The sequence below is a fragment of the Lynx canadensis genome, chromosome C1, assembly GCF_007474595.2.
Source record: "Lynx canadensis isolate LIC74 chromosome C1, mLynCan4.pri.v2, whole genome shotgun sequence".
Classification (NCBI taxonomy): Eukaryota; Metazoa; Chordata; class Mammalia; order Carnivora; family Felidae; genus Lynx; species Lynx canadensis.
In genome coordinates, this window is record NC_044310.1 from 55,367,627 (window position 1) to 55,385,976 (window position 18,350).

The following is an 18,350-nucleotide window of genomic DNA, read 5'->3' on the forward strand; positions in this document are numbered from 1 at the left end:
AAAGAGGATCTGGGGCGCCTGGGTGGCTCAGTCAGTTAAGCGTCCGACTTCGGCTCAGGTCATGATCTTGCAGTTTGCGAGTTCAAGCTCCATGTCAGGCTCTGTGCTGACAGCTCAGAGCCTGGAACCTGCTTTGGATTCTGTGTCTCCCTCTCTCTGCTCCTCCCCCGCTCATTCTCTCTCTCTTTCTCTCTCTCTCTCTCTATCAGAAATAAACTTAAAAAAATTTTTTTTACAAAGATATAAAAGAGGATCTGAAAAATTTCAATTAAACAGCATATTTATGAATGGAACAAATTAACATTGGAACACCATCATTTCACCTTGAATTAAACTATAAATTTAACTTAATTCCAATAAAAAATAACAGCTGGAATTTCTGGGACTCTGATAAACTGATTCAAAAGCTATATGGAAGAATAAAGTGTCATAAATATCCTGGACCACTTTGGAAAATGAAGGGCAAAATGAGGAGGGGAATTTACCAATCAAATAGACATCACAAAGCCTAGTAGTGTGAGCAGTGTGTTCTCGCAAAGAAGCTGACCCCAGACATAGACCCATTAAATATATGGAACTTGTGTATGGAACTTAGGGATAGTATCCATTAAAATATGGAACTTAGGGATAGTATCACATTTGGAAAAATTGACTCAAAGTGTGGAAAATATAATAAAATCTAGTTCCCCTTAATAATTGTATTCCCTTAGCTAGATTTGGATTAAAAAACTTAAATGTGGCAGGTAAAAACCAGAAGCCAAGAGGAGGAAAATGTAATTGAGCATCTTCATGATCCCAAGATGGAAGGATTTCATAAACAAGACTCAAAATGCACAAGCCAGGGGCACTGGGTTGCTCAATAGATTAAGCATCTGACTCTTGATTTTGGCTCAGGTCATGATCTCCCCATGTCAGGATTCTCCCACCCTCTCTCTCTGCCCCTTCCCCATTCGTGAGCACACTCTCTCCCTCTTTCTTTCTCTCTCAGAAATAAACACTTTTTTAAAAAACTGCACAAGCCATAGATAAATTTACCTAATCAAAGTAAATATTTATGTGCAAACATATCATAAAGTTATCAGAGACTTAAAAAGCTGAAATATAATATTTCTAGTGTTGAAACTGACAAATGATTGATATCTAGAATATAAAACCTATTTCTGTAAATCAGAGAAAAGACAGGAAACTCACGGAAAAAATGAGTTAAGTATATGAGCAGGGAGTTCACAGAGGGGAAGTCAGAATGCTAGTAACATATGAAGAAAAGCTCAGCATCATAAGAAATCAGAAAGCAAAAACAAAACCGTAGTTAAAAACTGCTTTGCATCTACCAGATTGGCAAAAATTAGAAAGTCAGAGATACCAAGTATTGGTGGGGAAATAAGAATCCTTACGCTTTTCTTTTCTTTAAAAAAATTTTTTTAATGTTTATTTTTGAAGGAGAGAGAGACAGAGTATGATTGGCGGGGGGGGGGGGGGGGGGGGGTGGGGGGGGGGGGGTGCGCGTCCAGAGAGAGAAAGGGAGACACAGAATCTGAATCAGGCTCCAGGCTCTGAGCTGTCAGCACAGAGCCCGACGCAGGGCTCAAACCCACAATCTGCAAGATCATGACCTGAGCCCAAGTCAAAGCTCAACTGACTGAGCCACCCAGCACCCCTCCTTATGCTTTTCTTGTTGGAGTGTCAACTGATTGGCTATTTTAGAGATCACTCTGGCTGTGTTTAATGAAATAATACATGTATTTATACTTGAACAGCTCTGTGCAGATATATCCAGAGACACTCTTGGGACAGGGACACATGAGAATATGGAAGAGAATGTTCATTGCATCCTTGTTTGTGTTAGCAAACAGCTGGAAGGAACTGCCTGATTGTCGCTTGGACAGAAGAAGATTTGAGGTAGCAGTCAGAAGGAATAAGCTGGATTTACATATAGCAGCAGGATGAACATATCCCAGAAATATAATATTAAATGGGAAAGAAAAAGTAAGAAAAAGCATTATATTTACTCCCAGCACATTTCATGAAAATACAAAGCACAAACACAAAGCAACACTAATTTTCAAGGATACGTAGATATCTAAATAAACATATGGGAGGTAGATTAGAAGGATGCATGTTATATTCATTACAGCAGGTACCTTTGGGGAATGGAAGATGAAGAGGAAATAATAACTACACAGGGTCCTTGCACTGATGCCAATTCAGATTGTTGAAAACAAATATGAAGTCCTTTTTTTTAAATAAAGTTCATTTTATTTATTTATTCTGAGGCGAGGGAAATGGGGAAGGCAGAGAGAGGGGGAGAGAATCCCAACCAGACTCCTCACTGTCAGTGCAGAGCCCGACACAGGGCTCGAACCCACGAACTGTGTAATTATGACCTGAACTAAAATCAAGAGTTGGACGCTTAACCAACTGAGCCACCCAGGCACCCCCCCCCCCCGCCAAATCTGAAGTTCTTAAAAAGAAATTGTTTTTTTTGGAAAACTTTGCTGGGATGAGTTGTTTTTTATATCTTTATCCACCTTTGAATTTGTTTTTGTCCTTCCCCCTTTTCCCCATTAAGAGTTGTTGGCTCCTCGTCAGGTCTCTGCAAACTCAGAGGGCGTGGACAACATGATGGTGACCTGGGAGCCCCCTGGGAGAGCCGCCCCTGCTGTCCAGGAGTATGTGGTGGAATGGAGGGAGCCCCATTCCAGGAGTGACACGCAGCCCCCTCTAAACTGGCTGCGGAGCCCCCCCTACAATGTGTCCGCTTTGATTTCAGGTATTTAATTGTTCACCTTCCTTTTGGAGAGTTACTAAGCTCACATTTTTTGGAGGAAGTCACAGGTGGGAACCCAGAACCTTGTTCAGTTTACAGGCGGCTGCATAAGAGGAATAGTAATGACCTAGGGTCCTTCAGGACAGCACCTCAGAGTATACCACTGCAGGCATAGAATACCAACTGATTGACTAAAATCTCTAGTGTTTATGGAAAATTCATGTGCCTGGCACAGAGCCGTATATGCCAAATGCATCATTGAACCAAACAAACATGGCTGAGAGCTAAGTAGTAATCGGTCAGTGTGATGGGCACCTTTCACTTAGGAGTTTAGGTAATTCTCAGAACAATCTTATGTAGCAACTACTGTAGTCATTGTACAGACGAGGAAACCAGGAGATCTTTCATTACCAATTCTGCTGCATAGTATTTGTGTGATAATAAATCCAGAATTATCTATGTGATAATTAGCATCTCTAGACCCCAAATTCAAATCCGTCAGTAGTTACAATCAAGTGATAGAAGGCATCTGAAAAATATATTAAAATGATTGGACAGAGCTTAGTCAATGTCACTTTTAGGAATAAGTTCAGCAGAGTAGCTGAAAGTACAGGTTCTGTGGGTTTAAGTCCTGGCTCTGTCACTAGGCTGTGTGACCTAGGGCAAATTATTTAACTTCTCTTTATCTCAGTTTCCTTATCTGCAAAATGGGCAAAATAATATTACCTACCCCATTGGGCTATTGTGAGGACTAACTGAATTGATGTAGAGAAAACATTTTGAATAGTGCCTAACACATTTTAAGTACCTGATAATTTAGCTGTCATTGTTGTTATTATATGTGACAGGGCTAACATTCTTACAGGCTTGCAAGCTCTAAATTCTATAATATTTTTGTTACACCATGGCAATCATTACACCTGTCCAGGAGGATATACATGCCCTGCTTACGGAGACAAGACAGATGAAATAAGCAGAGCAGAACATGTGACAACACGTGAGCTAGTCATTAACTGTGTGCCTCTTTTATACTGTAGCTGCTCAGATTTCTAGTGGGTTGCATTCAGTTTTAATCACTACACTTAAAGTCAATGTTGTCTAGATAACCCAGTGAACATCAAAGGAAGATGAGAACAAGTCATTGGAGGTCTGGAACTTTTAATGTGGGAACCATTTAGCCTGTAGAAGAGAATTCTAGATGGGGGTGGGAGGTTTGATGGCTGTTGCTGGCTTTGATGTATACATGAGAAAGAGTATGTGTCCTTTGTTGCTCTGGAGAACACAACTAAATCCTCTATGTGGAAATTATAAGGCAGATGTCAGCTCAATTTTGAGAAAGAAATTTCCTTACACATGATGGTCTCTAATAAGACAATTGATTGGCCCTCAGAGTGGTGCATTACCTGTCACTAGAATTGTTGAAATAGGACCAACTTCCCTTTAGGGCTGTTATGCCCATCAAATCAAATGTAACAGTGTAACTCTAAACTGCTACAAAATTGTAAACGCTTATTATAAACTATATTAGGATTTACCTCTGTGGGATACTTTGAGCCCTGTGGTCCCTACAGTTTCTTCCTTTTAGAAATTCTATAATATTACCCAAATACCATAAAAGAGATGACAGGAGAGAATGTTTTTCATATTTAAGATATTAAATTATTTTTAAGCACTTTATAAATACTCATTTGAATGAAATCAGTATGATATTGGGTGAAATAATTTTACTAATTAAAGTTGTTCCCCTGCTTGAAAATCTTTGGTTAGCTATTAGTGTTGATGTTACATTCTGGAAATAAACACTTAACAAACTAAGTAATTCATACTTATGATTCAATATGGCACTCTCCAGTCAGTAAGGTGACTCATTGCCTTCGGATCCTCACCAGCCTTTTCTCATCATCTGGCTAGGGCAGAGTTGGGTGTTTTGGAATATATCCTGAAGGTCAGAATACCATCTGGCTCCTAGATTATAGGTTTATGGGCCCAGGCTAGAGACCATCAGCCCTGTCTTGTGTGGGTAAAAATGGTTCTGACCATATAGATCCACTCCTTATATAAATATGTAGATATCTATCTGTAGATGTCTAGAAATACCTTCCCTGATGCCTAGGCTATTTGGGTCCCTCTTCTGCATGCTCCCACTGGACTTCCTCTATGATCATTCTTCATTACTGATCATTTAATGTTTGTCTTCTCCCAAATTTAATAGGTGAAATTAGCTTTCTGCAAAAAATCCACCATAGCTATAGTTTAAAAACATGGAACGGAGCCTTTGTCCAAGGGTGCCAGGTATATATGTATGCACAGGAGTAGTGGGAAATAGGCCTAGAAGTTGGGGCCAGACTATAGAAAGAAATAAAAAAACTTAGGAATGTGGACTTTGTGCACTGGACGGCAAAACTAAGGAATTTGGAGCTAATGATTAGGGTGTGTTTGTGTAAGACTTAGCCAATAAAACAGGAGTCCTTAAGGTCAGAACCAGGGAACAAGCTTATTAGGGCTCTCCTCTGCATGCAAAGGGAAAAGTCAACTAAGTTATGGATCCACATTTTCTTCCCTCCTCCACTAAGGGTGAGCTATTCACAAAAAGAAGCCACAGCTTCTGATGCAGCAGTCCCAAAGCCTCTGCCCTGAACTCACATTTTGCACGGCAAAATGCGGTGATACTATTTGCCTAATGAGCTCGTCTGGAATTCCCACAGCTATACACAGGCACAGTGGTTGGCCAGATGCTTCCAGGACCAGCGACAGCAGCCAGGCCCTAGCCCCTCCCAGATGAAATATGATTCCTTATTCCTTGTTGCCCTTTTGGCTCCTGGGTCTGCATGCCACTGTGAAGAAGCTTTGGATGACTGGACTAAGCTCACTGTGGCCTTTTCTCTGTATCACCTGGTTCATGAATATGAATGGGAACTCACCATGGCATGAGTTCGGATCTCCTTGTGGTGTCTTCCAACAGTATTGGTTACACATCTGAGGTTTCTGTAGGGCACTTGCTGCAATGTTTAAGGAACAATGGATTTTCATATAAAACACACCTTATTTAGTAAATTATTCTGCAATACAAAATTCCTCTTCCCCCAAAATAAAATGTTAAAATTGTCAGTGTAGGGGATCAGATCTGCATTAAACAATATGGGAGACAGCCCTTACTCTGACCACGTAATCCTATCATTGCCTAGTAGGGATTCACTCTCTTTTCCCTTTAAATTTCCATTGGGAATTTAAAGATATGTCCTGGGCAGTGTCTATGAGAAGGGCCTTTTCTTTATAGGAAGTAGAATCTAAGATTCATGGAAATAAGGAATTTTAACAGGAAAGAGCAACTCTCCAGCAAACTTCATGACTCACAGAAAATTGCAAAGTGTGGCATTTTAAAAGCTAGGAAGGGGTAGTAACGTTCCTAGGTATCCTCTTCATCTCCAGGCTGTCAAGCAAGTGAAATGTGACTGGAGCATAGAGGGGGAGGCGGGGGGAGGAGGGGAAGGAACAAGGGGTTGGATTACACTGAGCATGCCCTGGTTAGAATGTGCCATCCCGCTGCCCTGTCAGATCCCCAAAAGCGTCTGTGGAGTTAGAAGAGGGTTCAGGTTCAAAACAACAGTCGCACTTCTCTGCAAATAGCAAATGATTTGCTTGTAGAAGTCAGTGGGTTTTGCGGGGGTTTTTTTTGTTGTTTTTTTGGTTTTTTTTCCTTGTGAGTTTTGTTTCAAAAGCAGTCTCTGTGGTTATATTTAAGTCTTTGTTGGAAATGGAATAGCTTTTGTCTCCTTAATCATGTTGACCCCGGAAAGAAGCTTCAGGTCTGCCTGTTGGCTCACCTTGAGGTGAACTTGAGAGGTAGGAGCAGTTGCTTCCAGAAGCCAGCAACTTGGCAAACAGGATGCTGAGATTTTGTGACTTAGGTCATCCCTTCACCCTCAGTCCAGAAATTTTTAAATGTCTCCCTTTAGTGACTCACATGTGATGCCAAACCTGTTGTAAGAACTCCCTTTTCCTTGCAGGGAACATAAAACCCTACAGCTGTTATGAAATCTGCGTGTGTGCACTGTCGGGGGACCAGAGAGGATGCAGCTCCATCCGGAGTAACTCTAAGCACAAAGGTGAGCCTTGGAACCTTTTGCCGAATTTTACTTTAGTTCAATAGTTTGGATTTAAAGGGTGACAAAAGCTTTCTGTGTTCTACTTTGCAGCACCACTGAGCGGCCCCCACATTAATGCCATCTCAGAGGAAAAGGGGAACATTGTGATTTCATGGAACGAAATTCCAGCCCAGGAGCAAATGGGTTGCATCCTCCATTACAGGATATACTGGAAGGAACAGGACTCTAATTCCCAGCCTCAACTTTGTGGTATGTGTGAGGCACAAATGCAGTGGGGCCTTTCTTATTTAGATGTTGGGAAAACACAAGTATGCGCATGTGCATACATACACACAGGTGCTAACACTGTGACTGGCACATAGTAGGTGCTCAGTAAATATTTGTGAAATTAATTGAGTGAAAAAAAATGGAACATATCTAAACACACACGTACACAGAGTTACTGACTATATGTTATGTGCCAAGCAAATTGAAGAAATGAAGGTAATGGACTAGGCTCTCAAGGAGCTACTCATATGGGGAGATATTTCAAAAAGCAGTAACAGCTGGGGTGCCTGGGTGGCTCAGTTTGTTAAGTGTCTAACTTCAGCTCAGGTCATGATCTCATGGTTTGTGGGTTCAAGCCCCACGTCGGGCTCTATGCTGACAGCTCAGAGCCTGGACCCAGCTTCAGATTCTGTGTCTCCCTCTCTCTCTGCTCCTCCCCCACTCGTGCTCTGTCTCTCTCAAAAATGAATCAGTGTTAAAAAAAATTTAAAAAGAAAAAGCAGTAACAGCACATCAGTACTATTATATAGACCCTTGAGGTGTGTAAGGGATGTTAGAACTTCTGAATCCCCCACATTTGCAAACACTATCATAGCATATTATTTTCTCCTTAAAATGGGTAAAATACAATACAGTTAGGTAGCTTCTTATGACCCATAATTATTCTATAACTATAAAAATCTAAAGCAATTAAATTCTGGCTAGAACATTATCTCAAATGATTTCATCTCTCATTTATGTAGCAGCTCCAAGTCACTTGCCAGATATGATGTTCTAATCTTTGATTTATTCAGAGTTGTTACAGGTTTTTTTCCTGGCTTGACCTTCTTTTTATTTCATAAGCAACTGGCTTTCTTTCAGGAGCATTTATCATAAAGAAGCAACATTTTTTAACTAACTTGAGAATAAAGAGAAATAAGGAAGCAATATTTTTATTCCTTCATGAGAGCTGTTAGGTCCAGGAAGAATGTAACCTGAGATGTGGGTGCCAGAGAGCTGCCTGCAAGATTGATTTTTACCTGGAAAACTTTAGAAGTTGGTCCTTTCTCTTGACCTTAGAAAATCTTCAGTATTGCTTTTCTGAAAGTTATGACTTTTAATGCTAGTTAATTTTTATTATGTAAATACAACTTGCACGTAGTAAAAGCACCTAAATAGTTCAGAAAGATACAAAAATGTAAATTATCCCTTCCTCCATACTTAGGCTGTTAGCAGTTCTTTACATGCTCTTCCAGAAAAAAAAAAAAAAAAAAAACAGAAAAATTAATGCATATATTTAGGGTAATCATCTGCATTCTGATCTACACTTTGCTTTTACCTCTCAATAATACAGGCTGGACCTCTTTCTGCATCAGTCCATATGGATTTGCCTCATTCTTTTTGAACAGCTCTATAGAATTCCATTATAAGGCCTCACAATCTGTCAATTAATCCACCACTGATGAACAGCACATATCTTTGAACAGAACCACTTTGGGCCCGTCAGGGTCAGTTATTTCTGAAATGCACCCCAGAACATGACGAATTGATTGACCGCTTCCTGGGCCATTTGGACACCCCCCACTTTGCATTTTAGCAGAATTGAAACCAAGATGTCTGTTTACAATCAACATGGTCAGTTGGTTCTTAGAGCTACTCTTGTACATGTTGAAGAAACTACGTATCTTATTTCACCACAAATCTGATGAATCTGAAGTGTATATAAGGGCATTTTAAAATAAATTAAAAGGAGAGGAGGTGCATTGACAGCCTGGAGCCTGATTTGGATTCTCTCTCTCTGCCCTACCCCCACTTGCACTCGTGCTCTCTCTCTCTCTCTCTCAAAATAAATAAAAATTAAAAAAAAAATTTTTTTAAGGAGAGGAGGTGCAGATTCAAAGTCTATTTCACACCAGTTTTCCTTTTATTCAGTAAGCATTCATTGATGAATTAGACCTGTCTGTCTTCAGAGAGCTCAATCTACCAAGGGAGGTGGAAAAGCACACAGAGTGATGTAACCATTGTAATCAAGGACTCACAACTACCTATTGTATTTGGCAACTAGAAATCATTGGCAAAGCCACAGGTGCAGTCTCCAGAGAGTGGTAGAGGGCAGTAGGTTGAGGAGGAGGGAGAAAGACACCAGAGAGAGAGGCATTACAAACCGAAGAGAAGGATGGCGAGCCAACGAGGAAGGGGGCCCTGTCCTATGTGTCTGGGAGCTGTCCGCTGGGCAGCAGCACTGTGGCCACACGCAGAATGCAGTTGGAGCACTCTGCCCTGCCTGAGCAGAGGAGAGGGCTACACCTGGGGCGGAGCATCCGCATTTTAGTGCCTCTCTCAGGTGGTTCCGGTTCACAGCCACTCCTCTGGAAATGTGTTGATGCTGCCATGTGCACCAATAGCACATTTCTCTACTGGGTTTTGTTACTACTTGGCTGTTTTTGTCAACAGACTCTGAGCATCATGAAGGCAGAGGCCAGGGCAATTTGCTCACCATTGTCTCCGAGTACCAGGCATACAGGAGTGAATACTGCCCTACTCTTTGTTACACCAATGTAGATTGTTAGGTAATAACTAGTTTCCAGTAACAATGTGGCTGTTTTGTCTGGTACCACTTGACTTTCTTACCTGCAGCCTTTCAAATGATTGGCAACTATCCCATCTTCCTAAACTGGTGCCGCCTCATTTAACCACCCTGAGCCTCAAGTTTCAGCCCCCCAAGGATTGAATGCCCACCTTTATCTCTGCTGGTGATCACAGCCCAGACCAGGCAGCAGAACCGGAATTTCCTGCATGACTTCTTTCTCCCATTTCTCAACCAGGTCTGTTTTGCTAGCCAAACTGAGGGAGCCATCACCCTCCTCACTGCTCCCTCCATAGAGTTTCTGTTTTTATTCTCCAAGTATACATATGTGTGTGTGTTTGTGTATAAACTTTTTTGGCCCAGCAAACCGTTCAAGACCCTTCCCTTCTGTTCTGAGGTCTCATTTCACTCTGAGTTAAGGGTGCCTTCACACAGTCGGATGGTTGACTCTGATGCTCACTGATGCTTTGCTGCAGCAAGATGAGAGAAGGTCTCTCCAAAATTAATTTTTTAATCCTCTGCCGTAGGAATAAAGACAGAGTTTTTTTAGTTTAATCACATAGTTTAAGTCTGTGTGAATTCATCAGGTTAGAGTAGGCTTGGAAATTTTCCACATGGTACTTTTTCTCAACAGGATGTTGAATATAGGGGTACCTAGGTGGTTCAGTCAGTGAAGTGTCTGACTTCCACTCAGGTCATGATCTCACAGTTTGTGGGTTTGAGCCCCAAATCGGGCTCTCTGCTGATAGCTCAGAGCCTGGAGCCTGCTTCGGATTCTGTGTCTCCTCTCTTTGCCCCCCCCCCCCCCCGCCCCCGCCTTGCATGCTGTCTCTCAATAAATAAACATTTAAAAAATTAAATTAAAAAAAAGGATGTTGAATATAAAAATTGCTCTGATAGTCACAGCTGTTAAGTGATGTGCTTAGGCCCCTTTGGATAGATATTACAGGACTCCTTGCTGGTCACCCATAGTAATCAGGGGTGGGGGGAGTATAAGGGCTCTCTCTGTTTTCTCCACTAGCTGGTGAACTCTTTGAGGCAGATTCTGTGCCTTTGTATACTTGGTGACTTATCCAGAGCACAAGCTCAATAAATATTTGTGACTGTGGAAATAAATTTAGCAAACAAGAGCATTGTCTGACCTGCCCTGGGGTTTTTGAGCTGTTAACTGAAGTTGAGGCTCAAAAGTGCTGGGTTCAAGTTTCCACTTTGATCACCCACACAGGTGCATGTCAGCTGAGGGAGCCAGCAGGTTACTCCTGCCAAAGTTCTGCCCTTGATCTTCTAGTCCTCCTGCCTCGAAGCCCTGGCTTTTGAGAAGTCAGTCCAAACCTTACACCCAGCAGATCACTGGAAAAGAAGATTGCCTATGTACTACAGGAGGGAAAAAACATCAGCGTGTTGCTCAAAAAACCCAAAATCTTCCCTGCTGAGACTCTGCAGGGGTGTTGAGAGTGTAAGGGACTGATAACCTAGTTAAACTGCCAAATAAATCCAATGTACGTGCCACTGATCTCAATTTTAGATTTTATGTCAGATTGAAGCAGATCATCATGTTAAACTCATTAAGACCAGTATCTAGAACCTATCCCAAAAAAGCAGAAAATCAAAATTAATGTTAAATGTCTATTTCATTAATTGCCTAACTTAGCTTTCTTAAAAATTCCACTGAAAACAATTGGTGTATTTAATTTCCTCCCCAAGAGTTCTCAAATATATCTAATAAATATTGGAAACAGTATAGTCATAGGAAATAAAAGGAATTACTACAGCTGAGTAATTTCAAAGCAGAATGATGAAAGTTCTTTCAAAAGATTTTGCCACAGAAAATTATTTTGGTATGTTGTAGAGTGAGACCTCCGTAAATGACAGTGTCTAGGGCCTAGTAAAATATTAAGTACTAATGAATTAGTAGTTTTAAAAAATTAGTTTTAAAACAGCAATGTGCTTTTCTCTTTCAAATTAAAACATTAACAACAACAAAAGTAAGTAAAAGCCCACATTCAAATAGTTCCTGTAACATGTGCCTTTCTTCTTTTATCTTTATCCTCCCTTCAGAAATTCCCTATAGGGTATCCCCAAATTCACATTCAATAGACAGCCTGCAGCCCGGAGTAACATATGTCCTGTGGATAACAGCTCTGACAGCTGCTGGTGAAAGCCCCCCAGGAAACAAGAGGGAATTTCATCTGCAAGGTAGGAAACAACTTTAAAGATGGCACAGCCACCTTGGATTCCTACCTAGGTGTATACTCCCACTGTGTTTGGCGTGGAGATTATCAGATTTTCTTTAATTCATTAATTACTTTCTTGCTGTTCCATCTTTGCACTTGCTGTTTCCTTTAGCCGGACTGCCCTACCACTGCTTAGAGAAAGTATGTACTTATTTTTCAAAACTCACCCAAAGTGTTTCCTCCTCCAGGAAGCCTTCCCAAGTGCACCTCCGTAATTCCTCCATAATGCACTACATTTGACCCCTCTTCAAAACACTGAATCCAATAGGCAGGAACTGGTATCTGTTTATCTTCAAGGTCTGGTTCGGTGCCGAGGACATAGTACTTGTTCACTAAATATCTGTTCAGTGACCAATGAGAATAATCTCAACAATAACAATGGCAGCTATTGCCTATCAGGTAGTTACTATGCACCAGTCGTTGTGTTCAGTGCTTTGTACACTGTATTGGTTTGCTGGGGCTCTTGTAACAAAGTGCCACAAACTGTGTGGCTTTAACAACAGAAGTTTATTTTCTCACAGTTCTGGAAGCTGGAAGTCTTGAGTTCAAGGTATCAGCGGGCTTGTTTTCTTCTGAGGACTATGAGAGAATCAGTTCCCTGCTTCTCTTCTCATCTGGTGGCAATCTTTGGTGTTCTTTGGCTTATAGATCTCTGCTTTCATCTTCACATGGAGTTTTCCTTGTGTGTGTCTCTTTGTTCAAATTTCCTCATTTTTAAGGACACTGATCATGGTGGATTAGGGCTACTTACACCAGTTTGACCTCATCTTAACTAATTATATCTGCAATGATCCTGTTTCATAATATGGTCACTTTCTGAGGTCCTGGAGGTTAGGACTTCAGTGTATGGATTTTTGGGGTAAAAGGACACATTTCACCCTTCATAACACGTACTTTTACTCATTGAATCCTGACCTCAACCATGCAAGGTGCCTGCTTTACACTGTTGTACCTGGTCACATAGTATCAGGCACTCAATTCAAAATGAATAAAGGAACAAGGGATTAGGATGCCTTTTTACAAGGTCCAGAATGTACAGAAAGATTACCCAAAGTCATGGAAGTGTCAAGTGGCAGAACTACAAATCAAACCCAGATTTAGTTACTTGAGTTAAATTTGAGTGACCTAGCGAACATGGGCTTCTCTCCACTGGCTAAATTGTGCTGTTCTCTCTGGCAGCACGTGCCTGCATCTTGCTCCAAGCATGAAGCAAGCTGTTCTTGCTTTGCAACATGGAGTATCAGGTTGATCATTTAGGACTTTGTTGTTCTATGCCCGGTACTTCTCCACTGGGAAAGTTGACAAACCCTCTTCTCATCTTCTAGCACACTAGCATGAAAGTTAACTTGTCAGCAATTAATCAACTAACAAATCAGCATCTTTCTACCTGTGGTACTCCATACTTGCCCCATCTGCCCAGGAAGGAAAACAGATGCTAAAGAAATGTCAGATTGTGCTGATTGCGTGGGGTGGTAACAAAACTGCCTGCATCAACACCCCATTCAGCCCTGGTGACACGCCTGCTAGTCCCTCCCTGCTCACACTCCTCCTGAACCTGTCCTGCACTCTACCAGAAGAATCTTTCTGCAAGATACCTTGCTCCATGTTGACATCCCACCTCCATCGCAGCCCACCAGTGGTTCCCCAGGGACCTTCAAGCTAGAGTTCAAACTGCTTCGTCACCAAGCCCCGCATGATCTGCTCCTGTTCACCCATCTAGCTTCGTCCTCTACCACACGCTCGTCTTTCATACTTGAAAGCATGACCAGACTACCTGGAGTTGCCTGAAGGTTCCATGCCTTTGTATAGTTCTGTCTAGTCTGCTTCCCTAACTTGACTGCTTTGCTGGCTCCACCCTCCAAACCTGAACTTTTGACATCATGCCTTTTGGGACAACATCCTGGGCTGCCCTTGGGATTATTTCCCATGCTGTTCCCTGCTACACTGCCTTGTACATGCCTTTTGTAAAAATGCATATCCCATGGCATCATGATTTATTTACATGTTTACGCATCTATCTCCTGGACTAGATTAATGATTTAAGACAACAGAGCCCATGTCCTCCTCATCTTTGTATCCCAGCACCTAAAAGGGCCTGATACATGGTTAATAATAATGAACGAATAATAATTAGAATTATAATAATAAAGAATATACTACTAATAATAAATGGATGAATTAATGAAGAATCCCAACACATAGCAAAATACATCTTCATAGCAAGGAATCCAAACAATTTCAAAGACCCTAGTTAGAAGGCTTATCCAGTGGTTTGTTAAAATCAGTAATACCATTTCTCAAGGGCTTCCTATGTTCAGATGCATTGCCATGTGCTTTATATACACCATCTCTAATCTTCACAACAACCTGCAGGGCAGATGTCATCATTCACCTTTTGTAGATCAGGAATCTGAAGTCCATTGATCACATATCAGTCAGTGGAAAGTCAGGATTAGAATTCAGGGCTCCCAGTTCACAGCCAGTGCTTGGAACACCACACTCCCTTTCTTTCTGCCCCTGTTAGAGGAAGGAGCCCCTTCCTTAGAACCATAGAACTGGATCCCTTAGGGCCCTTCTCCCTAGCTGAAAGAACAAAAACAAGTTGGCCTTTTTCCTGAGCCCATCTAGCTAGCCAGTAGCTGTGGGTAGGTGCCAGAGGGTTCATGCAAGTGAGTATTTTAAGATGTTCATTGAAGATAACTTAGTCACAGGGTTTGCTAACTTTTCAGGTAAAGCCAATTGGAGTGTGTTTGTGGCACCAAGCATTTGCATTGCTGTCGTCATAGTGGGCATTTTCTCAACGCGTTACTTCCGGCAAAAGTGAGTTGGTTACATTTTCCAATTTCAGCAATGTGATTTTTTAAAATGACAATAGCTGTTGCCACTATGCGTCAAAGAAACGGACGTTCTCATACATTGCTGGTAGCAGACTAAATTTATTCAACTTTCTTGGACAACAGTATTATGTTAAATTTTTTTTTAAAGTTTTAAAATAGACCTATGACCTATCAATTCCTAACTGGAAATTTAGTCTAAGTATATGCAGATATTTAATGGCAAATACGTTCACTGAAGTATTGTTCATTGAAGGAAAATATGAAATAACCTAAATGTCCAGTGATATGGGGTTGTTTTACTACATCACAATATATCTCATGCTGTATAGCATATTATATCCATTAAAGAGAAAATAAAATGATGTATTTGCAATATTACATTTTAAAAAGGTTGCAAAGCAGTATGTACTTTAAAAAGTACATGTACACATGCATACCTACATGTAAGACAGACCATTTAGCATTAAATTTGGTTCTATATGCTAAATAATAGGACTTAAACTAGCTAGCCCTGGACTTTCTCGCCCAGGCTAAGGAAGTAAATTCAGGTTAAGGGCTGGTGTGGTAGCTCTATAGTCACCAGGCATCTAGGCTCCTTTGATCTTTTTGTGCCATTATCCGGACTTGGCTTCCACAAGCTCACTTCATGGTCCAATGACTGCAGAACTATAGCCATCATGCCTGCATTCTACAACTATAGGGAGAAAGAAGCAAGGTACCCATATTTCCCTTTTCGGGAGCTTTTACATGAAGAAGTCAGACATGATACTTCTGATTACACATTGGCCAGAACTGGAGCAAGGGAGATTTAAAATTGCGGTCCTACAGCTGGGCTTGTTGTCATCCCAGTAAATCAGGGTCCTTTCCCTGAGGAAGAGGATGAGGGAGTATTGGGTAGTGATTAACGCTCTCTACCCCAAGGATATGCACCAAAATATTAATGAATGGTAGTTTACCAGGATATAGAATAACGGGATTTTAGTTCTATTTATTTTCTACAATTTCTTTAGGCATTATTTTGTAAAGAGAATTTTTTAGAGTTATTCGATAAAGAGTTTTCTTCAAATGTTGTGTAAAGTAAGAGAAGAGGTCAAAATGAAACTAGCTCAAAGTCATTCTACTAGCCATTGAACTTATCTGAAAGGCTTTACATTTATTGAAGCTCTCATATGTGATAGATACTTCAAAGCAGAGCTCTCTTTAGGTAGACTTTGAAAAAGTTGAATTCAAATAGAATCAAGTAGGATCACATTCATCCTCTTCAGGGAAATATTACCAGTTAGGGTGAAAGCTTTTTTGTTAAAAGAAAACAAACACCCCCAGATATATGGCTTTAAAAATAGTTTATTTCTCTCCCACATAATAGTCCTGAAGTAAGTCATCCAGGTTGGTTGGCAGCCATGCTCCACACAGTCATTAGGGACCCCGTTGTCTTCTGCTTTAGTGGCTTGGCATTCCTTGGACATTGTCTTCATCTGCATGATCTGTACTGGGTCACAGGTACCTCTGCTCACAGTTGTTCGGAGAGAAACCAGTCACACAGACACATCACTTGCTTCAAAGGGCTAAACATCCTGAAAGCTTTCCATTCTTATTAAACATCAAAGCTTATTAAAGCCAATTCTTCAAAAATGTTTCATATTCGCTTTGAATTTTTAAAAAATAATCAAAACATTTAACTCACATGCATTTATTAGAAACATTTTTAGGACTTTTTTCCTTTCATGTCATAAAAGTAATATAAACACATTTTAAGGTATTTTTAAAAAACCAGAGAGGATAAAGGAAAAAAGAACACCCATAGTTCTTCTGATCATCAAGTACAACTACTGTTAACAGTTTGGATATTTCCATATGGTATTTTTTTCCTAGGCATTTTTTTTTTAACATTGTTATTGTTCCTGTTTTGTTCTTTGTTGTGGTGGTTTTTGTTTTTGTTTTCCTTTTTTCCTTTTAGCATAATACTTTACCCGTTATTACAAACCTTAAAAAATTTTTTTTAGATTTACATCCAAGTTAGTTAGCATATAACAAACTCTTTATAAACATTTTAAACTAAATAGTAAGTTCTCCACAGGTGGGAACCATGTCTTCTTGTTTGTTTTTTCATCCCCAGGATATGGCATGTGCTCAACATAATTAGGGGTTCAGTCGGTGCTTGTTGAATGAATGCATGGCTGGACAGTGACAGCTAAACATTTGTTGAGTAAAAGTTCCATAATTTATTTAGCAAACTCCAAATGGTTGCATCATGACTCTATCATCTATCTGAACTTCAGAGAAAACTAGTCTAGCCTTGGATGATGCATCATCTTTCTCCTTCAGTGTTTTTTTATTTCATTCATTTGCACACTCCTACCATGAAATCACCGCACTAAGAACCGATGCTTCCATGCCACTGTGTGTGTGCATGCTTAACCAGATGTCATTGTTTTCTTTATCTATAGGGTATTTGTTCTCCTTTCAGCCCTCAGACCTCAGTGGTGTAGTAAAGAAATTCCAGACCCAGCCAATAGTACTTGGGCCAAGAAATACCCCACTGTGGAGGTAAGGTTATAATGCCTTAGTGGTGAATTGATAGAATTCCAGTGATCTAAGTTTCCCATTAGTTATCAGGAGACCTAGGTGCTTATTAGTCCCTATGGATAAGCTGAAGCCCCTAGTGCTAGGTTACTAACTGAGTCAACACTCCCATACACAGGAATTTTCTGAAGCTTATGCCCAAAAGACTAAAATACCCATAGCTTTTCATTCCTCTCTATGCCATAGGTTCCCTCCTCACCTCCTCACCTCAATTCTTCAAAAGACATAAAAAAGCAAGTATTTTTGCCATTTGCTGAGCACTAGCCTGACTCATCCAAATTTAAGAGAACTGAAGCTTTACTGTGACATTTCCTGTCCTGAGCATTGAACAGATAAATAGAGCTCAGACTATTTTGGCGTTGGCAGGAAGCCAGTCATTCCATTGTGCAAGGAGAAGGTTTTAAAGGAAAGGTTGCTCTGCTGGCAGATGGGAGAATGGAGAGTAAAGGATGGGAAGGGCATTGCCGCACAGCCCGAGGTGGTGAGAACAGCTCATGGGGGGCAAGCTGGTCATCTTGGGTGAGGGGTCTGGGAGTTGGAGGCATCTGGACATGGAGCAACACTGTGCATTTAAGGGGAGCCAATGGGACAAAGGCAGGATGCCAATATTCTTCCCGTTGCCCAGGACCTTGCAGCCCCACACTCTATTTCTCACACCTGCTAGACATTCTCCTCCAGGATTCTTCTCCTCAGTTATGCAGTGCATTCTCTCATCCACACCCTTCCTCAGGCCAGAAGGTACTGTACCAGCCACTGCTCAGGGAAAGAGCAGGTTTCAGCCGTGTCTGTCTCTGTGGGAATTGAGGTCACTGCAATTAGTGACTTTGAAATAAAGTTTGGGTGCAGACCCACCTCGCCACTCACCATGTGGATGGCCCTTGGGCAACCTGCCTGATGATCTGAGCCCAAGTTTCATCCTCTGTAAAACAGGAATTGATAATATCTCCCATGTATACTGTTTGTGAGGATTGAGTAAGATGCCATGTAAAG

General features: G+C 41.0%; 1 protein-coding gene across 4 annotated transcripts in view; it reads left to right on the plus strand.

Moving 5' to 3' along the window:
- The window catches only part of IL12RB2 (interleukin 12 receptor subunit beta 2), a 77,781-nt gene that overhangs the window by 53,752 nt on the left and 5,679 nt on the right, over positions 1-18,350 (plus strand). Inside the window, exons 10-15 of one of the 4 annotated variants that reach the window (XM_030328054.1) lie at positions 2,570-2,770; positions 6,775-6,873; positions 6,964-7,122; positions 11,765-11,902; positions 14,670-14,760; positions 17,225-17,324. In XM_030328054.1, coding sequence (XP_030183914.1) covers positions 2,570-2,770; positions 6,775-6,873; positions 6,964-7,122; positions 11,765-11,902; positions 14,670-14,760; positions 17,225-17,324 — 788 coding nt within the window. The remainder of the gene's footprint in view (positions 1-2,569; positions 2,771-6,774; positions 6,874-6,963; positions 7,123-11,764; positions 11,903-14,669; positions 14,761-17,224; positions 17,325-18,350) is intronic. The other 3 variants (XM_030328056.1, XM_030328058.1, XM_030328057.1) reach the window with 3 other exon arrangements.